The sequence below is a fragment of the Micromys minutus genome (assembly GCF_963924665.1).
Source record: "Micromys minutus genome assembly, chromosome: 8".
NCBI classification, from domain to species: Eukaryota; Metazoa; Chordata; class Mammalia; order Rodentia; family Muridae; genus Micromys; species Micromys minutus.
In genome coordinates, this window is record NC_137977.1 from 48,384,010 (window position 1) to 48,411,186 (window position 27,177).

At 41.5% G+C, this 27,177-nt stretch overlaps 1 protein-coding gene across 4 annotated transcripts in view; it reads right to left on the reverse strand.

Moving 5' to 3' along the window:
* The window catches only part of PIEZO2 (piezo type mechanosensitive ion channel component 2), a gene marked incomplete at both ends in the record, with an annotated part of 345,228 nt that overhangs the window by 43,693 nt on the left and 274,358 nt on the right, over positions 1–27,177 (reverse strand). For 3 of the 4 annotated variants that reach the window (XM_080920084.1, XM_080920082.1, XM_080920083.1), the window contains 14 exons: positions 2,893–2,999; positions 7,086–7,157; positions 8,137–8,261; positions 9,997–10,086; positions 12,333–12,492; positions 13,462–13,558; positions 16,265–16,508; positions 17,550–17,715; positions 18,315–18,416; positions 18,521–18,725; positions 19,814–20,014; positions 21,333–21,458; positions 21,748–21,924; positions 25,709–25,869. In XM_080920084.1, coding sequence (XP_080776210.1) covers positions 2,893–2,999; positions 7,086–7,157; positions 8,137–8,261; positions 9,997–10,086; positions 12,333–12,492; positions 13,462–13,558; positions 16,265–16,508; positions 17,550–17,715; positions 18,315–18,416; positions 18,521–18,725; positions 19,814–20,014; positions 21,333–21,458; positions 21,748–21,924; positions 25,709–25,869 — 2,033 coding nt within the window. Of the gene's footprint in view, positions 1–1,566; positions 1,666–2,892; positions 3,000–7,085; positions 7,158–8,136; positions 8,262–9,996; positions 10,087–12,332; positions 12,493–13,461; positions 13,559–16,264; positions 16,509–17,549; positions 17,716–18,314; positions 18,417–18,520; positions 18,726–19,813; positions 20,015–21,332; positions 21,459–21,747; positions 21,925–25,708; positions 25,870–27,177 lie in introns of all 4 variants that reach the window. The other variant, XM_080920081.1, reaches the window with a different exon arrangement.

The following is a 27,177-nucleotide window of genomic DNA, read 5'->3' on the forward strand; positions in this document are numbered from 1 at the left end:
TATCTCAGAATTGCCATTTTGAAATATAGGTATTGCAAAGTTTCACATATTTGACTGAGGGCCAGTTTTGCCTTTTCCTATTTCAGAAAAGGGTTATGGGTCTTCATTGAGTCAAGAGACAGAAGATTTTTGCTGAATTCCAAAATCATGACACTGTAGTTCAATCTAACTCACACCCAAGTTGTTAGCTTGTCTAGGATGTCAGGCTTTTAACCACATCAGCCAGAAGGACTAAGTGTTTGGAAGTACACACACAAAGTCTGAGGGCTCAGTTAATAGTCACTGCCGTGTGTTTGTGTGTCTGACTTTGTCTTAGTTTATCTTCATTATTTGGGAAAAAGAGATTTGTTTTTATCAAAAGACCATTAAGGAAAATGGCATATATTCTTTTAAACAGAGAATTTCATTAGAGTGGGGATTCTTAACTCAAGTTGGTAATATTGTATAATTTGTCCTCTAATTGGATTGTGAAGCTTATAAACCTGAATCATCTCTAACTTTGTCTTAAGTAAGAAAAGGAATGGATAAATTGCCACCTCTCTCTTTAATCATTTTAAAATTACGAGTTGAGAATTTTACATGTATTCTTAGAGAAGAAAAGATAAAGTCCCCACAGAGACAATAGCAGTGACTATTAATTCAAGTCAGCCTTCTAAAATTTAAAGTGAAAGGCAGTTGGAAGATGGGCTCTGTGGATCTAGGTAGACCCGAAATATGGTCTCACCTGTGAACTTTACAGAGACTCAAAATTTCGGGTCCATATGACCAGTGGAAACAGGGGAAGCTTAGAAATGAGATCATAAGAAACACGCAAGGCACACTGGTCTCTGTCACTGTCCCAACTGTTTGCTTGGACTCAAGGACCATCTTACCATAATGACCCAAGTGTTTTAGAGCTCGTGCCTGGCTGAATTTGGAAGGAGAAGCATGGTACTACAAAATACAAGAAGGATGATTTTTTTTTCCTTTGTGGATTTTAACCATGAGGTGACTGACTCCCATCGTGTGTTAGGTGAATGAAACAAATGTGGAGTTACACTGTATTCAGTAGCACTGCTGTGCTCTGGGAGTGAGCCATCAAGGAAAGAAGGTATGCTGGATACTGGAACTAGACAAGTGGTCCAAACGAGGAGGCTGGAGACTAACAAGCTGAAAAGGGGACATATCCAGGGGAGACTTTTTTTTTGTATGATTGTTCAGATTGTTTTTAACCAGCTTTCTGAGAAAAAAATTAACATTTTACTCATAAACTGATGCATGCAATCAGATGTAACCCTTTTAAAATGAGGTGTAACTTACATAAAAGTATGAAGAGAGAAAGTACATGTACATCTGCATTTTCTCTTTCTATTTTCAAAAATTTCCAGTAATGTCTACTTTAAAAAGTAGAGAAATAATAAGGTCTGGCTCCTAAGAACTCTTTTTGAAAGACTCAATGCTTTCTATCCATATGGTAATTTTCACTCTATAATTCATAGAATGGAGAAAATGTAGATATAAGAATGTTTTACTAAAGTTCTACGGAGCAGAGGACCACACACTACACATCAGTAAAACATGAAATACCTTTGCAGCTCTGATTAAATACTGCAGAATAGTTTTGGGAAGTTTAATGACAGACTTTGGCAAGGCTAAAATGGCTGAGGCAAACTTCCCAATAGCTCTCTACAAAGAAGGACAAAGCAAGAGTAATTAGTAGGAAAAAAAAAAAACCAACCAAACAAAAGTTAACAGTTTAATATATGATGCTGCATGAATTTGTCCCTACAATTAATGTGGAGGTTAAAACATGCCAATCCCCGAAGCTAGAATAAAATGTACTGGGCTTAGAAGTTAGGAAAAAGCAGACTCAGTCAAAGCATGTAGTCCATAAACACAGTAAGGATGGTCCATGCTCTCTTCTTGCTGTATAGTAAGTAGTGGTTAGCATAGCATTCATTAGATAAAAAGTAAGGCTAAGTCATTAGTATTTGGCAAACACCTTCATCCATGCACACAAACATGGCCACTAAACACACAGAGGAGCAACGGAGCAAGGGAGACGGCATCACATCCCAAGGAGCCTCCACAAATCACTTGGCTCTTTGATGTCATCACAAAGACCATATTTTTGAGCTTGCCCAGTTATGAAAGTCCTGTCTAGGGAACAAGGCATAGCCTCATCATGAGGGGTTTGTGGATATCTTTCTATAACTACTCCAGCCTGTGGTCCAGAGGTTAGAGAAACATGTACAAAGAGTTTACCCCTCGTGTACTGACAAGGCCGTATTTTCTAGAAGGATGGATTGCATCCTACCCTCATTAACATTGTGTTGGCAGTTGGGTCAGAGCTGGGGTTGAGTCAGCAGGTTCTTGAACAAAGAGATCTCAGCTTAAAAAGATTAGAACTGGGCTGGCTGTTTATGGTTGTTATTTAATATTCTAATACCATTAGCAATACAAAAATGAAGCTAGTTTTTAAGGTCCAAATGCAATATTTAAGCGATCGTTTCAAAGCAGAGCCTGTGTATTATTCACACAATCAACTCTTTCACACAGGGGATTATGAGCTCAGTATCCAAGCAATCTGAGGTGATGCCGAGAAATCTGTCTACTTGCAAGAGAACAAGTTTTGCTTAGGTCATCAAAGTTGCTTTGATGTCAGGGACAAAGAGCTGACCCACACCCTGTTCACGTGAAGTCGTAGTTAGGACGTTACTGAGAGGGAGTATTGCTGCAGTCTAATTAGAAATACAATTCAAGATATCCAGTATCCACCAGAACACTCAGAGAGCTGCACCATAGGAGTCCAGAGAAGGTCATCCAGGCCTGCAAGCAAGACTTGTCAATTAAAAAACAACTGCTATGTTTCAACCTAGCAATGGCCACCATTATCCCCATCCCTCTAATTACCTGAAACGCTGATTTTCGTGGTGGTTCTTCATCCTCCTTTTTAAGTTCCTCTTCTTCCTCCTCTTCACTGTCCGTTTCAAATAAATAATAATCTCCACTCCTGACCACTAAGCAAAACAAAATATTTGCTTACTTCTTGAAAGAGACACAAGAAACCTGAGGGCTTATTAATGAAATGCAACCCTCTCCCTCCCCAAAGATTCACAGATGGTCCTCAAGAAGACCACAGCAAGAGATGTTAGCAGGAGAAAAACAGATGTAAAGAACCCGTTTTAGTCTAGGACTATACATTGCTGGCATGGCTGGGTCTACAGAGCATGAGGCCTTGTCTGTGCTGTTTAAGAGATCAGCAACTATGGGCTTGACGTGGCAATTCCCTTCTTCTTCACTGTTTTATTGGGTTGAGTCCATTTGGAGATGCCAAGATACTTGAACCCCTTTGCTTCACAATTCATCAATTTTGATCGTCTAGACAAAGGCCAGAGTGAAGTGGAAGATTTGGCATGGTCTGTTACAGACAACCAACCAGGGTGACCCAGAATCAAGGCCAGTGCCACCAGCCTCTACTTCACTTTAATACTATGCAGACCTGGCTTCTCCACACATAACACATGAGGCAACAGAAGACAAGACATTTGAAAAAGTTAAAAACAAACAAATGAACAAAATAAAATAAACCACAACAACAAACACATTGCCACAAAGAGGAAAAGGGTAGGTAATATCATAAAACAAGACAAGATAACAACATCGTCTCTGACTGCTTTTACAAATAGCCATCGAATGGACTGAGGACAGCAGCCTTGGTCCATAGGGTTTGGCTCTGTCATACTTCTGGTCAACAAGCCATTCCCTGGGAACATAATGAAATCCAAGGGGAAACTATACTGACCATCAGGTACAGAGCACAAACAGTATGGCCTGCTTCTGCCTCACCTGACACTTGCCCTGCAAGAACATACTGACTGTGTCAGGAATGGGAAAAGAGAAATAAGAGATGTCTAGAGACTTAAAGACAATCAGGGAATTCAATTTTTATATGTTTGAAAAATGTTTGAATTGAATAGAGGAAAGAGACTCCCTTCTGATGCTACAAGAACTGTACCATCATTGTGGGGAAGCACACTCATGATTTCTAATTGTATATGGGATTGCAAACTATGAAGGAATCCATGGAGTGAGATAATGTGATGTTTTAAGTTATAATTTGGACTTATACCTCATAAGGTAACAGGAAACCTTGGCTTACTGAAACTAGTTACTTGAATGTCACTGGCTATGGTCAAAAGCTAAACAATTTCGTCTACAGTATCAGATAACTCTGAGCCTTCGTTCAAGAAGATGCAGAGTGAACGAATTGGGCCTTATATCCTTGAACAGAAGCACTGTGATTTGTTACTCATGTTTTGAAGGAAAAAAACCAGGCCTAGAGAGGATTGGGTCCAGGCCCAAGGGAATCAATGCAATACAACATAAGGTGATAATAAGCAAGAACAAACCAAAATCACAGCATTACATTTGACAGTGAGGGAGACCATTAAAGTAATGCCTTCACTTAAGCTGAGAGATTTTGCAGGGAAGTTTTTATAGACTCTACATCATATGGTCTATTGGGACAAACACAGGGCATTATGAGATGGAACATTTTACCCTCATTATAGCCATGAAAATCAACAGTAGCTGGAGTTGTATTCAATCATACCTTCCATCACTTTTATTCATGGGGTTGAGCCCAAATGATTTTCATCTTAAGTACTGATGTTACTATTAGTAATATCACAATATAAACAAGTGGAACTTGTCTACTTGTAACAATACAATATTTTTTTTCCAAGTCTCTTAGTCCTTTGGAAAATATTGTTGAAGCAAAACTAGGGGAAACACTTTCTTTAGTGCTGCTAGTGAAAAGTACATTGTACAAAGTAAAAAGTTCATGTACATTAGTGCAGATGAAGGCAATGCCTCCAGGCTGTGTTTAGACACAAATCACAGATGTTGGTGTCATTAATAAATTACTTGGTATGAAGCTCACCTTTAGAATCCTACCACTCATGTCCACAATAACTTGACCCTTTATGCCAGATATGTATTAACAAAGCAAGGTTAGGTATTGAGTAAGGTCACATGGAACTGATACAGAGACACACACCGAGTGGGAAGGAAGGTATCATTGAACAGCAATAATGCAGTCCTGTGTGTGTGCATAGGTTTGGAACTAGCAAATTTGCCACCACAGCTTATGCTGACATCTTTGCTGCTAACCAACAATCTCAACAAGCATCCTTATTAATAGACACTGCATCGCCACTTAAGCTTAGCATCTCTCAGAACTGAATCGAATGCCCAGTCTAGTCACTCAACAGATAAAATCAAGGTCCTCTAATGACATTCTTCCAGATCTTAAGATAAGTGCTGGAGCACCAAGGGTTACAAACAGTCAAGGACACAGTCTTCCCCCCTTTGTTCCTTTCAGACTTGGAAAGGAAAATATATTATACAGAAAAAACTTAGTACCATAAGTAGAGTACAATTCCAAACCATGTTACAGACAGTTCTCCATTATTGCACTGTAATATGTCGTAACAAGGCACTGTACAGAGTCGACTATTAGAAGAGTTTGATATAATGAGGGTGAAATGAATCAGAAAACTCTAATGCCATTAACCATCACAGGGAGTTGAGTTGTTACCAACATGGAAGGTGATTATCAAAGACCATATCCAATTCTTTTTTCAGTGATTTAGATGCTGAAATGGAGAGACAGCAGCAGTGGGAATTTACCCACTCAATATGATGTGATTTATAAAATGGATAGGTCACACCAAATTAGCAAAGGCCCTTTAAGAACAGAAAAGTAGGCACAGTTTACTTGTGACTTGATAGAATAGGCATTTAGTGCTGTTCATGCTTTGGTAACCTGACTAACATACCAGTGACCCACAGACAGAGAAGCCATGTTGGAGTTCAACTCAAACCTTTGAATGTGGGCAGAAAATTAAGTGGAATTCATTGCAACTCTCTCCTTTTTAATTTTAACCATACTGCTGAAATGAAATATTAAAGGTTTACATTTAATTAAATGCAAAGATAGTAAGCAAATTTCAAATTTCATGCTATTTAAATTGCCTTGCAGATTTGTACAAGACAACTTCTGGGGTGAGATACACCAGTGACAGGTGGCAGTGACTCTCATGATTCCGAGTTGGAAAAAAAAATGCCGTATGTAGTTTTCTAATTGTTTTCCTCTAGCATGGCTGTTCCTAGCACTGTGTGAGTTTCTTTGTCTGATCAAACAAGTTATTGTTTTGAAAGTAATATATAGTATCTTTTGCCATTTTTGGCTTATGCTAAACATCTATAATAACTTCTCACTCTTCTACTATACCTAAGGAATTTAGAAAGGCTAGATTATAATGGGTCATTCTATTGTAAAACTGTTGGTCACTATTGACCTTTACAGAACACAGATAGCTAATGGTGTCTGTAACCACACATCCATTTTTATCACCAGGAGGGAAACACACTGTAGTTTATGTGGCAGCAGACGCTGCTTTCTTGATTTTTGCTATTAGTTTGTCACATCTGAGGCCATGCTGCATTCTGGGACTAGGTGTTTGGGGTACTGATTGTTGCAGAATCATTTTGAGATTTGGAGGAATTAAAGCACAATGTAAATGCATTGTAGGCTATCTGCCATCTGTATACTAAGTACACTTCTAAAAACTCTTAAATGCAAATGAAATCAAGGCTCTGGGAAAACAGGTAGGGAGGCTCATTGACATCCATGCTCAGTGCCTTACAAAGAGGGTCACAGACACTTTTAACGGAGCAGGCATCCTTCAGAGTCCCAACAAGAGCCAAACTTATCCTCAAGTGTTTTTAACCACACATGGAAGAGGTGCAGAGCTCTTGACCACAGATTTAGATAGCACACTTACTCCTTTGATTTTTTACATAATAGTCTTTACATCATATCTTTGGCTTCCTTTAGCCACCATGTTAATTTCTCGGAAAGAATGGGTCTATGGGGCTAAAGGACCCATTAGCACAGCAGCGTTCTTACACTCTGACCCCCTATCAAGTCACAAGGGTCAAACCATGCATGGGGCACACAGGTCATGGGGAGCCTGAATTCTGGTCAAGGATATAAGGGTTAGAACTGATGAGATTGGAAGAGGATCAAGAGAACCTACTGGAAGCATGATCAACCCAAGGCCGCCACCACTGCTTTTTTTTGCCCTTGGCTTTCTGTTTGTCTGCTTCTCCTAAAATGAAATATGTCCAGACATTAATTCTTAGGAAGTGAGCACACAACTTTTGAAAACCACCCTTTAACAACTCAAAGCGTCAAATTTAGGTAAGTTGCAAAAACACATCAGAGGTCAGGAAAAGGAAGCCTGCTAACTATAAAAGTACTCATGTGCTAACCCTGCAAAGGTAAACACTGAACGTTCTTAATGGTATGCTACATGTTTACTCTCTTCCTAGGATCTAAGGGCATGTAAAGAAATATTAAAAAGGAAGCATTCATCCAAAACCTGTCTTACACTGAATTTTTTGACTAAATTAATATGAAAGATTCATTGCCCATTTTAAAGAAGTACTTAGTGGTAAATAATTTATTAATATGAACCAAGCACAGGAATAGGACCTTTTCTCTTGATAAGGTCAGTACATGATTGGAGGACAGTTACTGCTAATGTAGAGATTCTAGGAACTTGAAAGAGACCATGAACTTTTTTTTTTATTCTCTAAAGTGGAAAAACATGCAGGCTTCCTATAACTGTTAAAGCTGTAATTGGAAAAATCTATAATTAAAATTATAATAAGTTCTATGTTTCACAGTGAATTCCTTGTAATGAGTAATAGCTGAACACTGAACTGGAAACATTCGCAAGTGACATAAAGTGTGCATGCATATTTAATTTTCATGTTGAATTTGCAGACACCAAAGGCAGCATATCTAAAACCGCGTCCCTAAAGGAACAGATTAAATATAAACCACACCAATTTCTTTAGAAATATGTCTGTGGACTAAATCAGGCTGTGTTCATTAGAGGAATCATATTGGAGTGTAGTTGCTTACAAAATCATTTATTCACTAAATACATACTAATGAAACATGGGAGTCTAGTCACCCTGGGAGGCTCCCGACACCATAAAAATGAGTGGTACTTTACAGCCTACCAACAGCATGCTGTGATGAAATGTCAAAGCTCTCGGTAAGACAGAAATGTGACATACTTTCATCATCATCTTCTTCTGAGAGTTTCTGGATGTCCTGGCCTTCCCCTGACTCCTGGGTCAAGCTCAGCATCCTCTCCTTACCCTTTTTGTACTTTTGTTGTCGGGCTTTGATTCGATCCATCCTATGAAAAAGGCAGTGTTGGTAACAATAAGAGCACATGCACAGTAGTCATGTCATTGTGGTTAGCACTGTGCGTGCATATTGTGTGTCCGGACATCTGAATCCGTGAGCAAAGTGGTCCGTTTACTTTGAAGTACTTAAGGATTATGAGATCATTGCTTATTAGCAATAAATAACACACCAATTCACACACACACACACACACATACACACATACACATGGGGTAGGGGTAGAGAGTGGGAGGGGTAAGGAGAAAGAGGGAGAGACATCATGGTACTCTGTGTTTCATAGATACTGGGGTTAGTAATATTACCAATGGTCATGATGCTAAGGTTAGCCCTTGATATCTGTTCTCATTTTGTATCATAACCTGCCTGATTATGGCATATTATAACCAAATGCTTAACATTTTTTGTTGTTTTTTGTTTATTTTATGTGAATGAGTGTTTCACCTGCATGCATGTACCATGTATACCATGTGCATGCCCTGTAGCTGCAGAGGCCAGAACTGGACATTGGATGCCCTGGAGCTGGAATGCAGGGATCCCAGGGCCACTGGGAGATCAGCCTTACTCTTATGGCTGAGCCATGCCCTCTGCCCTAGCTTTGCATTCTTAACTAGATACAAAGAGTCCGGTCTCACTTACAGGAAGTCGGAGGATATTCTAAACGCAGAAGAAATTCAAAGTGTGTTCGTCCGCTCTCTCTGAGCTAGAGAGAACAGCAAGAGCTGTAGCACACTGCAGGAGCATTGCAGTTTGCACAGTCACCTTAGGTTCCTGTGTAAGTAGCCATGACACGGGATAATCTAATTTATTTCAGAGAAGACCTTCCATGGGAAGGACACTAAGAACCGACGTCAAGAGGGAATGAAGCTGCAAACTCAGGGGATTCTCTTCAAAGGATGGGACAGGGTTTCCACTTCCTTGAAAAAACGTATCTAGGGTTCAGATTTTCTGGATATTAGCCTTTAAACACTAACACTCAAAATATAGATGTTTACCAGTTCTTAGAAGTATCACCCATTGCTAGAACATTCTTTACAGTTGAACGCTCAGATCTTCTGAGTCCTGTCAGCCCACCCTGTCTCATGTCAGCGTACCCATTCAGGATGGCTGGTATGAAAAGTACCCATTCAGGATGGCTGGTATGAAAAGTGCTGAGTCAGATTGGGAAGTCGCACCAGTGCTGCCTCTAGTTGCCATGGACCTCACGTGTCAGAGCCCATCAGTTTTCCTAAACATGCACTATGTTATTTCGAAAGATGCTTCTGATGCTGACTCCATATTTATTTCCTGGATCCAGAAATGCAGAGAGCACGCCGGAGTGCTTGGCTCGGAGCCCCACTTCTTTCATTAGCTTATCAGTCTTTAGAAAATTTCTTAAGGGACAACTGGGCACTCTAATTGAGCAACACCAAATGGTCAAAGAACTTCAATGACCAGCTCAGGACTCTGGATTAAATAAATGAATTTGTGCTGTCTCCCTGTCTTTTCCCAAGATGGTGACTTTCCCACACCCTGGAGTTGCCATTCTCTTAAACTGCCTTCATCTTCACATAGCAGGGTTAGTGCCTCATCTGACAGAGGGACCAACATTCACTATACACCGTGGACCAGTCCTTAGACATCCCCTTCATCGGCAGATATGGACACACTTTTCAGGGGTCAGAGCCAAGACACTATTGAATATACTGATGCAAAGGGGACAGAGAAGCAGAGGGAAGTGTCCTTACTGTCTCTTCAGCTGGTCCATGGATTTTTTCTCTTCTTCAATTCTTGCCTTTACAGCTTTCACAATTGTAGCCTGGAAAAGTTCGGCCCCTCTGAAATAAAATTGGGAATACAGAGCAAGTCAAATTTCTTGTGGCCATTCAACTTTTCCTGAAAATGCTGGGAGCTCATGGCATCCTTTTTATGGGCCTGACAGAAGTTTCCTGGCCAAAGTCACCCGTTCCTTCTGGGTGCTCTGTTTGAGTTACTGAACAAGGAAGAAAATAGCCCATTGGGAGTAAATGAGCTGCTTGGCACCCCGCAAGACCAGCGAAGAAAACATGGTTTGATTTTCAGACACTAAATGACTCCAATTGTGTGCCACACATTTATGAAGTGCTGTTGACTTCTAGGAAAGGGCATAGCTTCAAGCTCCTAGACTTAAAGATCAGTGGTTCTCAACCTTCCCAGTGCCCTGATCCTTTAGTACAGTTTCTAATATTGCGGTGACCCCAATCATAAAATTACTTTCATTGCTACTTCATAACTGTAACCTTGCTACTGTTATGAATTATAATGTAAATTTATCTGTCTTTTCTGATAGACTTAGGCAACTCTTGTTAAAGGGCAATTTGACCATCACAAAGAGGTTGCGACCCACAGGTTGTGAATGACTGTCCTAGAGGACCAATTGGTCCTATGGCAGGAAGTTGCTCAGCTACTCACACGTAACCTTTCCATTGTCATCCTTTTTCTTGTATGACGGGGAAGGGAACACAGTCCTCTTGCTAATGGCATGCCTTGGGCTCTGGGTCCCTTCCTTGCTTTCTTGCTTTGCTTGATATCTGAGGAATGCATATATTTTCCACATTTCCGTTCCTACAATCTCTCTCCTTCTCTCTCTCTCTCTCTCTCTCTCTCTCTCTCTCTCTCTCTCTCTCTCTCTTTGTGTGTGTGTGTGTGTGTGTCCCTCTCTGTGTTTGTCCATCTGCCCCCCCCCCATGAGTGTACTGCATGCATATACTTGTGCAGACACACTTGCCCATGTGAGTGAGTGTGCATGCAGCCAAAAGGGTGAATTGATATTGGGATATCTTCCTTAATCCTTTGCACATTACTTTTTAAAAAATATATTTGTTTTTCTTCTGTCATAAATTTTTGAGTAAGTCAGCACAGGTCTATGGAGGTCAGAGGTATCAGCTCCCTCTGGAGTTACAGGCAGTTGTGAGTTGAGTTGACCTGGGTTCTGGGAATTGGACTTGGGTCCTCCCTCTACAAGAGCAGTATTTGCTTTTAACGTTTGAACTCTCACCTCTCCTGACCTTCTACACTTTTTTTTTTTTGAGGCAAGATGGCTCACTAATATGGAACTAGTCATTTTGGTTAGATTAGATGCCCCTGTTGGTGGCATCTCATCTCCAGAGTCTTTTCTAAACCCAAAGAGAAGGGGCAGGAACTGGAGGACAGGCGAAGACCATGGAGGGAAGCCTGGCCATGTAAAATTGCCCAGAGCAGATAATCAGATGAGGTGTGGGTGAGATTAAAGGGACAGGAAGAGTAGTCAGGACAGGGCAGGGGACTAGAGAGGTGCTATGTCCTGGGCTTAATGTCGGAGCGACTTTGGGACTACTCCGTTCTTTTTTTGGTGGCTACATTAGGAACATACTCACTAACAGTGTATGAGGCTTCCTTCTCACCTCATCCTCATTAGCACTGAGGTTTTGGTTTTTCAGTCTGAGCCATTCTCATGGGAGGCAAAATGATATCAAACTGTAGGGTTTTTTATTTGCATTTGTCTGATGAACTATGATACTGAGTGTCAGTGCATATACTTTTGGGACATTTATGAGTTATTACTTACTATGTTTCACTTGGGCTGCTCTTAACTCCAGTGGCCAGTCTCAGGGCCATGTTTTCTTGACTCCTAACCCATAGGAACCTTTTCTTCCTTCTCACCTTTATCACCCCCACCCCCACTCCTGACAAAATTTCCAGTTCTCCTCAAATTCCTCAGCCCTAGGAATTTCATGTCTCCTCTGCCCAGCTATTGGCTATTGGCATCTTTATTTACCAATCAAGAAAACTTGGGGGGAAGGTCACATAATGTCACTTGGGCCTACATGAGGACTCCTCTCTGAGGCAAACAAGTCTTGGGGGGGCACACTTAGCATTATACTACACAGCAAGCAAGACACCAAACTTCAACACTGACAGGGTTGCTTGTTAAGACTTTATTTTAGATTCATCTAGTCCTTTAGGATTTTTTTTTTTTAGGTGACATCTGTAAGAAATGTCAGATAGCAAAGATCAAGCAGTAATACATTCAGGGCAAGTTGTTGGTAGAAGTATCCTGACCCACCTGGATGCCAGGATCTGGGATGCTTTAATGTCAGCCACGACATGCAGGAAATAGTAACTCATGAAGACTCTCCTCTGCAGCAGGAGAAACGCAAAGCAGATGCTGTCCCAGATGATCCCTGCCTCCCCACTGGGCAGCTTGCATCTGGAGTCATCTTCAGCTGAGACACAAAGCAGGGGAGAACTCAAATGTAAATTAACACCTGTTTCTGTTCTCATTGTTTACAAAGTCTACAAAGCCCTGCTTGTTAAGTCCCACAGGCTCAAGAATGGAACTCTGATGTTCTTATTTATGATCTGAGTACCTCTTAAGCAAAACTAATCTTCCCAAGTCTGAAATCAGCATGAGCGCCCCCCCCCACCCCGTGAACTACTGACACTGAGACCCAGAAAACCCCCTTGGGTATTCTTTCCTCAAGGACTCACCAACAAGAGCTATGGAGAAACAACATCTGGTTGGCAGATGAAATGCTCTCATATAGAAGAGTCCCACGCAGAGGTAACTGAACACGGGCTAGTCTATTAGAAGGTGGTGGCAGCACATTTTATACTACTTAGCATTTTCCAGAGATTAGTTTAATCCTCTGCTAAGTACAGCCCGAATTAGAAACCATAGCCAAGATTGCATTGTATCCAAATAGACTTTCTATTTAATCTATATTCTATGGAAGTGCACAGGCATTATGACTTATGTTTTTGAGTTAGAGGCAGAAATGGCATTTCCCATTGTATCTTAGGGGAAATTTCTCCAAAAATTCTAGGGCTCTTTCCAGTTGGTTTTCTGAGCCCAAAGTTCCCTCAGCTTCTTGAAGAGAGAAGGTCTACAAACCTGAGTACTGTCCATTTTAACCAACAACTGCAGCTTAGAGAAGGTGACTGGAGATGCTTTGAATCTTACTGGGGAAAGTACATGGGGTCACCTTTACTACACCCATGTGGTGGGGCTTTGGGGACACCCTGGGTGTGGTTTGGTTTAATCACCTAGTATGCTCCATAGTTTCCATCTCAAGGCAGAGTTGACTCCACCTTCATCTCATTTCTCTGTGTTTTCCTCTAGGCTTTAAGTCAGGACAACACAGCTGCTCTTTCTTTTCCGCATTTCTTCTCCCAAAGGGTCCTGTCATACTTACGCATTTTATAGCCTTTCACCGTACAGGCCAGGCTGAATGCTTGGATCAACCAGCAGCTGTTTCTCACTAGTGCACCAATATATCCACAGGCTCCTATCTGAAAGTGAAAGGAGGGAGGCAAACCTCAAGCTCTGAATCTGAAAAACTAAATTGATGTCTAAGGAGTCCAGTGTGCAGGAATTCACTAGGACCAGATGCCAACAATTCCGGGGGTCGGTCCTACAGTATCTAAAATAGCAGTCTCCATATCGGATACATATAGTTAGCATTAGCAGTTTGGAAAACAATGCTAGTTAACTCAGGAGAAATTCTCAGTGGGAATGGGAAAGGTCTCCAGTGTGATGCTTCCACATTTGGAAGCACTGGTCTTTACAAAGAAAGCTGGACTACTGTAGGTCAGGTCTTGACCCTATGGGAAAGCACTAAGACAAAGTCTCTGATTTGGGTAGAATTATTTTCTCATAGGTCACATGACTCAAACTTTTACTGATCCCCAGAAGATCATCCCAGGTCTAAGCTTAAGGGTAGAGTTCTTAGGGCTGGTACATGACCTTAGTGTGTGATACATTGCCCTCACATACATGGATCCAACATCCTTGGATTTAACCAGCCTTAGATAGAAAACAATTGCTGTGGGGGAGGACCTGTATAGAACCTACATATGCTTTTCCCTGTCATTGTCCCTTATAATGCAGTAGAACACTCATTTGCATATTGGGTACTTACACATCAATTGGAGAAGATGCAAAACATACAAGAGGATATATGTGGGCTCTTTGAAAATGTTGCAATACAAGGTAGCTGAGAACTTAAATATTTGGGAGTCAATGGCTGAAACCAATCCTTCAGAGGAACCATGGAAAGTCTATGTGCACGAAGGCTTGTTTACCCATCCTGAGTAAAGAAGTCTTTTCTGTTGGTTTGTATGCAGTTCTTCTATAGTAATAAATTTTTATGCCAACTTCCAGTCCAAACATTAACCACTGCAAGTCAACACATAAATGCTATGGGGTCAGCTGTGCACATGGCCCTTGGACATTCCAAAGCATTTACTCCCTGAATAGCAGTTACTCAACTTGAAGTCTGTAGCCATGAAAATGAGTATGCAAACCTAGGCTCTAATCCCATGCCATCAAGCTTTTGTTCTTTTTCTTTGAGTGGGGACTGACCTGCTGTTCAGTCTTTAGAGACTTTTCAATATGTTTTTGTTTGTTTGCCTCCAATGATAGCTACCTCCTGCATTTTCTAGGAATGATAGTTGAAAAGCATATTCTGTTCACTTACCCCCAATATTGTAACCTTTGCCACCAGTGATTGCATTGTACTTATTCATAACAGAAGCTATCTCCCTTTTCAAAATGTAAGCTTCTCCAAGCATCTGAATGCTATTGCTATCTGGACCTTCAAAATGTAAATCTGCTTAGCAAAGAGCTAGCTTATAATGTACATTTGTATAATGAATAAATGGATGGATGGATGAATGGATGGGTGGGTGGGTGGGTGGGTGGATTAATGAATGAATACAGATATGAATGGATAGATGGATGGTTGGATGGATAAATAAATTGGTGGACAGATGGATGGAAGGATGATCATATGGCTGAATAGATGTGTGTGTGAATGAATGGAAACATATATGTATGTCTGAATAAGGGCACAGGTGGATAAACAGATTGATGGAAGGGTAGCTGGATAAAGAGACGTATCTCTGCACTTTCTAGGATCAGCCTATTGGAGCTCTTCCTGTGAAATCAGCTTCAGAATGAGCCAGTAAGCTGTTCCTGTTTCACACCTCTGAAACTACCTCCAACATCATTTGTGCTAGTGAGATAAAATTCTTAAGTAAAGCTAGTGTATTATCAATTAGAAAACTAATTCTTCAATAGATCATACATAAAAATAAATAATTCAACTCTTCATGGCTATACACACTTTCCTATATCCCTAAACACACAGGCTCACATGAAAAAGTCTTTTTTTTTTTTTTTTAACAAAACCTAATAGTTTGACCAGTGAATGCCTAGTGAGTACCTTCAAAATAAGGTAGGAAGGGAAGAAGTAGGGACCAATACAGCACTGTCCCATTAATGCATGGCCAACCCACCACAGTGCAGAAAGCAGGCACAAGACTCATCAGTTATAGCCCAGTGGAGAGGCACTAGTCCCCTCCGCTTAGGAAGGTTGCTGGTTCAATTCCCTGGAGCACTAAAGAACACCAGTGGTGGTGTAAGCAATGGGTGTGATGCTGGAGTTATCCCTGAGCAGGACAAATTACCTGTAATATTTTCTCCCACCTCTTTGGGTACATAAAATGATTTGTACCCCAAAGCCCTTTAAACCTCATTACCCACACAACAGGACATTCCAGAAAATATCTTACTTTGTGATATATTCTACAATTCTTTTAAGGCCAGACAGTTCCTTTTGGTGAACATGATAAAACTTTTGGAGGGCTCAGTCACCCTGGTTCAGTCATAAAAGGGCCACTTCATAGCAACACAATGAGAGACACAAGGTTGTTCCTCAGGAAGGGTAAGATTTTAAGTAGTAAGTCATTTTGAATTTTATTTGTTGAATGCATCACCTCCCATTGTGTGACCCCAAAGGGGGGAAAGGCGCAGAAGAGATTCCCTTAACACTGTAAAACTTAGAGTGGCAAACAGTTATTGAAGCTTGAACTTGCAGTGTTTTGGCTGGGGCTTTTAGGAGTCATGTGAGAAACGGGGGCTTTTAAAGACCACCAAGTGGACTGTGTATTCTTGCGATGAAATTACAAGTATGTTACGGAGTGGGAACCACTTACCGACAGTATGTTTTTCATGGTAATCACAAACACGTTGTACGCAATCAGCCAGTCCCAGTAGCGAAGGATGCTCTTGATGGGTTTTAGTAGCAGGTCACCTCCAAAAAGCAGGAAATAGAAACAGGCCACCAAATAACCCATGCAAAATATGCTGATCCTGGTTGTCCCCGTAATGAAGATGATGGTGAGGACGAACCAGAAGAGGTAGCTGAAGATGATCACTTTGGACATGTCCAAGTAAGACCTGCAAAACAGGAGCTCAAGTTGGGACACTCCACATGGACACCATGCTTTCTTAGTGCTATCTGTCTGCCTCTGCTATATCTTCCCATCAGGAGTCTAGGACAAACACTAACCCAGAAACCTTAGGTTACCACACTGGGGCTGAAGCGAGTCTAAAAAGCTTTCCTGGATGAGGGGAGCTGGGGACCCTGACACCAGGCAGGCCTCTGGATGAAACTATGTCTGGAAACCCCAAAATACAGAAAGATCGCACCAGGAGAGAAATTGAGCTGGGTTCACATCAAAGCTGCTACAGAGAAGCTCCAGAAGGTAAGACTGGGTATTACCTGACTGGGAAGAGGGATGGGCAGACAGAGCTGTAAAGGGATTCCACACAGGGATCTGAGAGACAGGACATATGGACAGGTCACTCAGGGAAGTTCTAGGGGCTTCACTCTTTATGTTTTGAACACACAGGTGAGGAAGAGGAAAGAAGGAATGATAGAAATGGTGAGAAGGGATAGGAAGGAGGGATGATGGAGAAAGAAATGAGGTATTTAGATGAGGAGGACAGGGATGGAGCTGATTAGGTAGGAATGATTAAGGTGAGGACTACAGGAGGGATAGATAAAGACATGACAAGGGGAGAGGATAAGGAAGGACAGGAATGAGGAAGCACGGTGGGGATGAGAGATTCAGGATGAGGAGAGATAAGTAGTACATAAGAGAGGTGGAAAAGAGCAGGTAGATGACGGGTAAAGAAAATAGAGAAAAACAAAGGGGATAAACATAAGAAGATGGAGGAGGAGGAGGGAAGGTAGATAAGGAGCTGAAAGGATTCTCCCTGGAGGGATGCCTACTGGTGTTGTTGACCTACTACAGCTTCTGTTGGAAGGAGAGACTGAGGGCATTAATGACATTCTGTGGGGACAAGAAGGACACAGAAGTATAACTCAGAGGCCCATCTACTTCCCCTGTGGTCCACAAGAGAACTGCAGTAAGGGAGCAGCTTGGACGACATTGCACACAAAGACTGCCCATAAAGAGATGGAGCTGCCATTACCTGCAGTGAATGAAATCTGGTACAGGGTTATGCTGGCTGAATGAGGCTGCGTCAAGGTTCATGCAAATCTCGACATTGTCTCCCGCCATGATGCGTACAGCTGCCTTGTTTTCATCCTCAAAGATCTGTCGTTGTAAGGAAGCACACAGGAGCAGCATGAAGTCATCTGGCAAGACAAAAACAGCCACTCTTCAGGTTCTAAAGCACCACACTGAGTCAGCACATAGCTTGTCAGAGCCTGAGCTCCTATGTCACTTGTGTCCCCAAGGAGCACGTCAGCTTCTAAGGTTGGAACTAAGTCCCTGTTTCCTGGTCTCAGCATGGGATAACAGAGTATGAGGTATGAGGCTGGCGATGGTGGCATCTGGATACCGTTATTGTCTTTGCATGCAGCTTTCATGTGGCTGACATCAGAGGCTCCTCATTGCTGTCACAGCCCTGTCTTCCATTTTGGTCTACCTGCCATGGTGGCTGGAAATGGAGTCAACTTGCAAAGCTCCCTCTTCTAGTCTATCTATAAAGAGGCAGGCATACATAAATAGTGGTGTTGAAGTAAGTCACTTCAGTGTTGACTTATCCCTTTTGCAAATGGAGCTGAACAAGTAGAAGCTACTGGTGACTCAGAATAGGAATCCATTAGAGAAACTTCACACCCTTGCAAAGTACAGTGAAGGAACTAAGAGGGCTAATGCCTAATACTTGAAAAATAATGAGCAAATACAAACCAGATGCCTACATCCCATAGTTCCACAGCAGAAAACTTACAGACAAGAAACACAGGGTTGGGCCGCACGATGAAGTCTGGGAAGTACAACCACTTGATGATGTTATCATTGAAGTTGGCACCCTTGAATCTCCATGGGTAATCTGCAAGGGGCAGGAATGAGCAGGCACAATCATTTCTCTGGTATGTCTCTGCAATTCTCAGTGGTCCACTGGCTAAGGGGAGATGCTCTAGGCGGAGTGCTCACCTCGGCAGGGGGCAGGAGGGATGCCTATGCAGACAAAGTACTGGAAGGTGATGATGCAAGCTAGGAAGCAGCAGTATTTGGGCCAGACCTCAGCAATGGCTTTTCTTCTGCGTCGATACAAGACACCGATCAGCCAACAGGCATGAATCATGGCATAGAAGTCCATTCGCTGTCCGATTACATTCACTGACATTAGGAAACAGGTCTGTATAAAGATTATTAAGAGACAAGACAGATTGCATTTATCAGACGGGAGGTGACAACAGAGACTAGTGCTTTTTAGTCTGTCTGCCCAGAGGCTGGAGGAGCCTCACTGTAAAAGCAGGGGGCTTTTCTGGGCACCCCCTTGCTCAGAAATAATGACACAGAGACCTTTAGATTTATTAATAAGCTTCAAGGCACTATGCTGGACAGGTTCTGAGCCATTCCAATCCAACGTTCTATTATATTCTAACCTGCCTACTTCCCAGCCACATGATCCTTTACCTGTCATCTTGGTCTTGCATATTCTTCTTCATTTGTGTCCTAACCTGCCTACTTCCCAGCCACCTGTCATCTTGGTCTTGCATATTCTTCTTCATTTGTGTCCTGACGGTGACTCCTCTTCCACCCACGGTCACTCTCTTGCCTCATCCTCTCCTGCCCAGTTATAGGCTATTCAGCTCTTGATATAACCAATCAGGAGTTGATGGAGAACAATGTTTTACCAAATACTGAGTCATACCAAAGTTTGGGCTACAGCCAGATCTCTAGGTACAGAAACCAGCACTGGAATACACAGTACACAAAAGTATCCCCCAAGGCCTTACTGTTCAATGTTTGCTTGTTTGTTTGTTTTTACCATGAAGATAAAAATGCCATGTGATTACTTCTTTGAGAACTGACTATGCCTTTCATAGTAAGTGCATCAGTGAAGGGTGACAATTATGAGGACCTTGTAAGACATCACCATTGTAAATCTGTCCCCTTAATTCCATTATAGATAATCATTATTGAATTCCACTCTTCCATTTACCCTGTTACTATTCTTTCACCACCATTTCAGGACACAAGAGTTCACCTCTCAGTCTACACATTCAAAATGAATGCAAAGACAGAAATTCTATTCTTAATAAGAAACCGAGATGACCATGGATATATGTTTAGAGACCTAGGGACCAAGCACACCGTTGAGAAGTTAGGTACAGGCTCCTGGCTTTGGAGAACGTGAGCAAAGCTGGTGAATCGCCAACTAGATTGTATGATAAGCCTTCATTCAGTGAAGAAAGAATTTAAATGTTCATGAAAACTCACCTCTAGGCCAAACTTGTAGAAGAAGTAGTTGACAAAATATTTGGCACAATTGATAAGCCCATCATCTAGATGTAATCTTGTGATGTCATGAAAGATAGTTTTAGACACTGGAGCAGTCAGGTTGTTTCGGCCTCGATAGTATTCCTGATGGCGGTAAACCGTGACTTCGAAGGCCAAAATCGCCAACATCAGGAGGTTGTTCTGCAAACAGCAAACAAGAAAGCACATCTGTGTACACTAAAGGCTTTGTGATTTGGTACTTCTGAAGAATTGTAGTAAATCCTTGCTTTGAGTTCCAGATTTCTCAAAAGGCACTGTTATAGTAGATGTCACCTGCACTAAACACAGCATTGAACCTACTTCTCTGTCTTATTTACTGCAGCCCTACCTTTATGATGGAAACAAACTAACTGTTGTGATATCAGTGTCCACTCTCTCTAGGCACAAGACTGTGGCTGCTGTTTCTACTTGCTGGCTAAGTACATGCCTCACACCAAAAAAGCAGCACAGAAAACCAAGAGGAAGGCAGTCTCTCCTTGTTTGCAACCCTTAAGTGCAAAGTATCTCAGGGACAACTTAGAAAAGCCACTGATGGTGGGAACAAGTTGGCAGTTGGAGAGAGAATGTAATCTCTCTGTAGACTTGACATAGAAAGAGGTAAGCTGAGAAGCAAGTTCAAGATGGTAAAGTCCTTGTCATAATACTCATGATGAGAGCGTTGGCGTGTGACAGCAGCTGCCAGAAACCATGTGGCCGGCTTGACAAAGATCACTTTATTTTATCCTGACAGTTATTTGAACAGCGACTTAATAGTAGCTTTAGAAATAACAGAATGGGATTTTTTTTCCATACATTTAAAACTCTCCGGTGCCCAGTGGAAAGATCTTATCTTTGTCAGAGATTAATACAATAATTAATGAATGAGTTATTCATCAAAGTAAAATGTACAAGAATGTGCATGATAATAAATGACTTTGTTTTCATTAAGTGTCTATGACTAGTTTTTGGTTAAAATATGCTCTATTATTTTGTAATGTAATATGTACTCCTTATTAAACATTCAAAAAGAAGAAACTGGCAGCAAGTATTTTCTGGAGTGCTTTTATGTTTCCTCCTCACAAATAATCATTACTGAAAATTTGCTATATTTTAATTAGTGTTTTTCTTTGTGTCTAAAAAAGATAACATGATATATGGTATTATATATTTCTATTTTCCAAAACCCTTAACAGTGTATTTTTGGACTTGCTTCGGTTCTGATGTTACCACTAGAACTGTATATTTCGACTGCGTCTTAAGGACTAGTGAAGGTATTGGTTTATTTCACTGAACTGAGTCAGACTGCTTGGTTAGTTTCTTTTCAGCACTACATAATACTGGTTTTACTATTTAGTCATTTTAGCTATGGACTAAGAAGACAAGGTTACTATCAAAGAGGTTATTAACAGTCTTGGGAAGGCGGCAGGAATCACAAGCTATAACTGTGCAGATGCCCATATGAGGTACAACAAAGTCTTACCCTCAGGTAGACAAGTAAAGGGGAGGACTTTCTCAGGCCAACCCACTCAGTGGGATCAACAGGTGCACTGTAGAGAAGAGACTTGTTCAACTCATGAAGGGGTATGTTGGTTTGATTTTCATTGGGCTGAAAAGAAGACAAAACAGGGTAAAAATAGCTTGTTAAATATTAGAGTATAGGCTTCTTTCCTTCAGCGTTGATCAAAGGACGTTTGGAGGGGTAGAGAGGTGAGGACCTATTTCAAGTGGGGAGGGTTCTCAGGTTAAAATTAGATTTAGGTCCATCATATGGACAGATTAGAGCTATTGTGTGTGAGGGGACTTTTAAACGAGAGAATTTTCTTGGTGTGGTGACTCCCCAAACATCTTAATTCTCTTAAAGTCAGTGAGGAAGGCCCCCCAACTTTGAGGCTCACCAAGGAGCAGTTGACAGAAAAGTTCTCAGGCTTAATGGTTTGCAGCTGGTACAACATTTTGCAGACGATGATCACACATGTCCAAACAGTGCAGACACTGGAAGCCACACGGCGGAGTTTGGCATATGGCAGAGCAAATGCCCAAGAAATCAAAAATACATAGTTGAACAGAGACACCTGAAAACACAAAATCAGAAATGGGGACACAAATACACGGAGTGGCAGGACAATTATAAGACAGCACAATGTGATTCCAGTTCAGCCAAGGTTCCCTGAGTTCTAATGTGTAAGGCAGTGTCTTAGCTGATGGATGTTGCAAGGATAGAGAGGTACCACAGTCTTGAAGATACTATATCCCATAAACCAGACAGACATAAAACCAGATAGAATCCATATAATGTAACAGTAGCTAACTTATAAGTGTGCCTCGGCTCCTGTAATAGCATCCCGAAGGGTCCTAAGTACAAAAAGGGGATTGTCAAGAAGCTAAAAGAGGGTATAAACGATGCAAAGCACACTCAAGGTCAAGGATGCAGAATCAAAGGATAAGGCAAGAGGCCATCGGGCATCAGGAAATTTTAGCACTACTCAAAGATGAGGATGGAGATGCTGTTTCAAGTCAAGCTCTGACTGGTCCCTTTGAACCATGAAACACACTCTGTAGGAAATAGAGATCCATGTATAGGCCTTACATCGGAGAGTTTGAAGATAAGATCTGCATTATATTTAAATATGTGCCACAGAAGTAAGGAGGGAGAAAAGTAAGGGCTAGGTTAGAGGTCAGAGCCCAGCTCTACAGTAGCTGGAGAGGTTTGGAATTAGGGATTCCACTGTTACATGGAAGCATGTGGTTTTGTGTTTGAATTAATAAAAGACACAGCTGGATTGCCTGGGAAGTATAATTAGCTTGATTTGATGGCCAACTGGTTTGACCATGGCAGGTTGTTAAGTGGAGAAAGAGGGAGACATGACAGCCAGTGTTTTCAGGGGGTCTGAGTATCACTGCCTCAATATAAATTACCAAGAATATGCTGATTTAAGGGGAAGGGCAATGAGTCCATCTTGACTCTTGGCTCTGGGATGCGCATGTATTTATCAAGCAGACAGATCTAGTCAGTCCCCAGGTCTAGTCAGTCTCCACAGCTTATATTTCCTTGATGAGTATAGAAACACCTTTGGCTTATTGAGCCATGGACCATGTTAATTTATCTTGATAATGTCTCAGAACTATGGCTGCTCTCAGTGAATATTATAGCATGTGTTCACTAAAAAAATCACTACGTACCAGGCACAAAGCTCTATGAGTTATGGAAATTAGGTCCCAAAAGTGGCTTAAAAAGTATGAAATGGGAAAATGTGAACAGTAATGAACAGCATCTGTGTGGCACGTTTTCTGCTACTCAACTTACACGCTCATCCCTATGGGAGGCAAATACTCTCTCCCTCCCTCTGAGAATTAAGAGCTGAAATAGTAAGCTGGAAAGAGCTGCCTCACAGAATTAACCGGGGAAGAGAGAGATGCTGTTGTTAGGAGTGTCCAATCATCTACAGAGCACTTGGACACAAACTGAATGCTGTGCTTTTATCAACATGCTTAGAGGAGTAAATTGACTCGTTTCCCATAGTCAAAGGTAGGGTCAATTTGCATGGTAAAAAGCAAATTCTATTAAAGGTATTTCCTATGAAACAAGGCTCTTATTTCTTTTATTATATTTTTAAAGCTCTAGGTATAAATGCAGCTCACCTAATTTGCACAGAAGTTTTCTTTTTTTAATTTTCTATGTGATATGCAAACACAGTAATGTCTTCTTCATTCCTAACCAGCTTACGGGTGACAAATGTCCTGAGGATTCCTTGCCCTCAGGGAATACACTAAATCTATGAATGTCCCAGACAAAGCCACAGGACGAGCACACTGCTTGGGTGAGCCTGTGATGTGACAGGAACTCCCAACTTAGTCTTAATCATGTAAAGAAAGATGGTTCAGCTGCCAGAAATTAGAGCAGAGAACAGGGTTCTCTAGACAGAAGTGAAGTGAGCAGAGAAACTTCAGGCACAAAGCCAATGGACAAGGAAGAACAGTAATTATTCCTAGAAGAAGCATGTTATCTAATGAAACAGACATGGGATTTGAATTCCACACCTTCCTGAGGCTCCAGGTATGGTAGTTTAGAGCACACCATAAATAAGAACTCTATGTGTGTATAATATGAGATATCCATGATAGCGTTTTAGGTAGAGAGGTCTAATGTGATCCCATTTACCCCTTGCAGAGAATGTCTAGTTGCAGCATGGAGGGTATACTGGATAGAGAAAAGGTGGGTGAAATGCCGAGAATCTCTTAGTTTCCTAAGGAGAGAGATCATGTGAACAATGAGTTCAGTTTTAGGGCTCACTGGCAGGGGTGCCTTGGGGCACACAAGAATTGAGGTCATGGATGGCCAGTAATGGGACTTCAGAAGCATAGGTGCTCATCCTCTAGAAGGAGAATAGGCAGAGTAGGCTGTGCACACGCCTGAAGCTAAAGAGGGATACAATAATAAGACAGAGGGAGTAGAGTCATGATATGTGTCACAGGACATGGTCACCAGTGTTCAAGGAGAACAGGGGTGAGGAGTCTCTCCAGGGAAGATATTTTCTTGTTATAATCTCACAAATGGGAAGATGGGTACAGTATAGAGAGCTTCTTCATTCTAGAGTAAGATGGTGTCATTGCCATGCACATTGCTCCAAACTTGTGCTCTCCTGCAGCAAGCATCAGGACCTGAGAAGGAGGCATGGACTCATTATCTCCATGGCAACAAGCATCTAATGGGATGTTCAAGGAAAAAAAAAAACAAATCCATGTTGTGTATGTGTGTTTGTGTGCAAGTGAGTGTGGATAAAGGCCAGTAAATTAGAAAAGAACCAATGATATGGAGAGGAGCCTGGAGCACACGTGACATGAAATAGAAAGGATAATCCAGGAGGAGAATGGTACAGTGGGAGACTGGAGGAGAAATGGGGGAAGGGAGAGCAGCTAAACAAAAAATGTATTAAAATGCCATAAGGAAACTTGGTATTTTGTATGCTAATTATGAAAAATTAGTAGTATCAAATAAAAGTGTTTGGTGTCAAAACAATTCAGATGAGTCAAATTTTCCAGGAAAATGGCTGTTCACCCCCATATATAACAAGATTCTGATTATCCGGGGACTCAGGGTAGAATTTGATGCCATGATGTTCTTGGGACAAAGTGCATCTTCCATTTGTCTTATGTGCCAAGCAGCTTGGTTGGAGTGTCATGGCCTTAAATGTTGTAGGCAGTAAGCTCTGGACCTAAATCTCAAGGTAGAAGATTCTGAATAGTAACCAACTGAAAAGCCATCCAGGAAAGTTAAGAGGTCTGTAAAAATGACTGATCCTTGGCTGACTTGATCAAGTGTAAAAGTCTGTAAAAACTGTTTGATGAATAAATTAAAAGAAAGTTTGTCTCTTCACAGTCAACATGGAGGAACCTTTGATAGAAAGATACCTTTTAAAAAAATCAAGACATAAGACAGAAGTATAAATCCAGTGGACAATCAACTTCATATCGTTCTAAGATAGCAGGCAAGATGAATTCTAGCAAAGATTTGCTATATTTGTGAACCAGAGTATACTCCTCGGCAACGCAAATTGGAACACAAACTCCTTTCCTCAAAGAGATGGATTACCATGTGCTGGAGAAAGACAGCCCAGTCCACATAATTCAGAAAGCATCCTTAGCTGTATGATCAAGCCAAATGGAAACTAAGCCGTGGGGCTTTCTCTTCTGCTAACATTCCCTTTCTCAGCTCCATCAACCTTGGGTCTTCTGTATATGGCTTAGGCACTCACATATGCCTTGATCTCTGAGCATAAGGGGCATTATGTTCTGAATGGACACATAGACAAAGAAAATGAGGACCTGCCACGTTCTGTTCAGTCTGATAGCACTTGCCTCTTTCACAGTCACCCAGATAATGTATGACGAGACGATTTTGATGATGTGCAGCTCCAAGATCCACCACATAAACACCTGCAACTTGTGGAAATACTCCAGGAATTTGAGAAAGAGCACAGTGAGGCGGTCGATCACCAGGTGCCACTTGTTCCTGAGGTCTGCAAAGCGGTACACAGAACAAGAAGCTAAACCATATTTGGTGTTATTAATGGGAACATTCTTGTACCTTTCAGGATGGGATGAGAAGCTACCCAAGAGTCTGCGAGAGCTCTATGAACGGGGGAGAAAGTACCCAAGACCCCAAGCTGTGCTGCTGATTATGGACATAAATTCAAACACAGGGGATAATGTTACTCCATGTGCCTTTTAATTAATCCAGTGCAAAGAGTTCTGCCTTGACTGACTTTTAAGACTGTGTTACATCCTCTGAGCTCTTTATAATGACATCTTTGTCAGCTGAACACTGCTCCCACCAGTGACAGATGAATGAATAAGCTTTTCTCATCTCCTTTAACAAGCACATCCTGTAGGTATGTTGTGGGCAGAGACAGCCTTTTCCTCTTCAGAATCAGCATGGTTTCCTAAAGTGTGCTCAACTTAATCATTTTACTCAAATAAGCAATTGTATTTTTTTTTTTAACCTCAGTAGCTCACATCAGTCTATCCCTGACCTGGCCAACTCCATTGGAAGACACACGGGACTGGTTTTGTTTTTCCATGCTTTGGTTCTGGGATGTGTCCACCTGTAAGACGTAGTTTATATGTGATTGTCCTTGGCTCTGAACATTCAATAAGGTTTTAGTTACACTGAGAAATACTTATCACAGAGTGCTTAGGTGACAGTCAATGGAGAAACAGTTTAGAGGTATGTACAACCTAGCAATAGGTTATGAAGGGATTTTAGATGGGACCTTTAGTAAGGGCCAAAGTCCTCTTTAAATAGTATAATTGAATCCCAGCATTAACTACTTGTCTGGTAGAATTGTCTACACACACACACACACACAGAGACAAACACACATACACACTGTGGGGCAATTGCAATTCAGATGTGAGAAATGCATCTTGTTCTTGCCTTGGGTCTTTAGAGATGAGTTAGAGAAGAGAACAAGGTTTCTCAGCAGGCCTTTGCCCCACAGCATTTTTGATTTTCTGATTTTGTATAGCTGAGACCCCTAATACATGTACATCTCCCACTCTGACCCAGGGGCTACACTCTTGCCCTTTCTGAGTCGTTATGGCAACCTTTTGCATCCTCCATAAGACAACATCAATAACCATGGCAACCCAATCCCCACATTCCTGGTCATTGCAGGTCTATAAACAAAGCATTTTAAAAGGCCCTAAATACAACCAGAGCATGGCCACTTTTGTGCTATTAATCACAGAGAATATCTTGGAACTTTCAGAATCGAATGAGGAAGAGGGAGCTCTTAACTCAGCACTACCCAAAACCCCACAGAGAG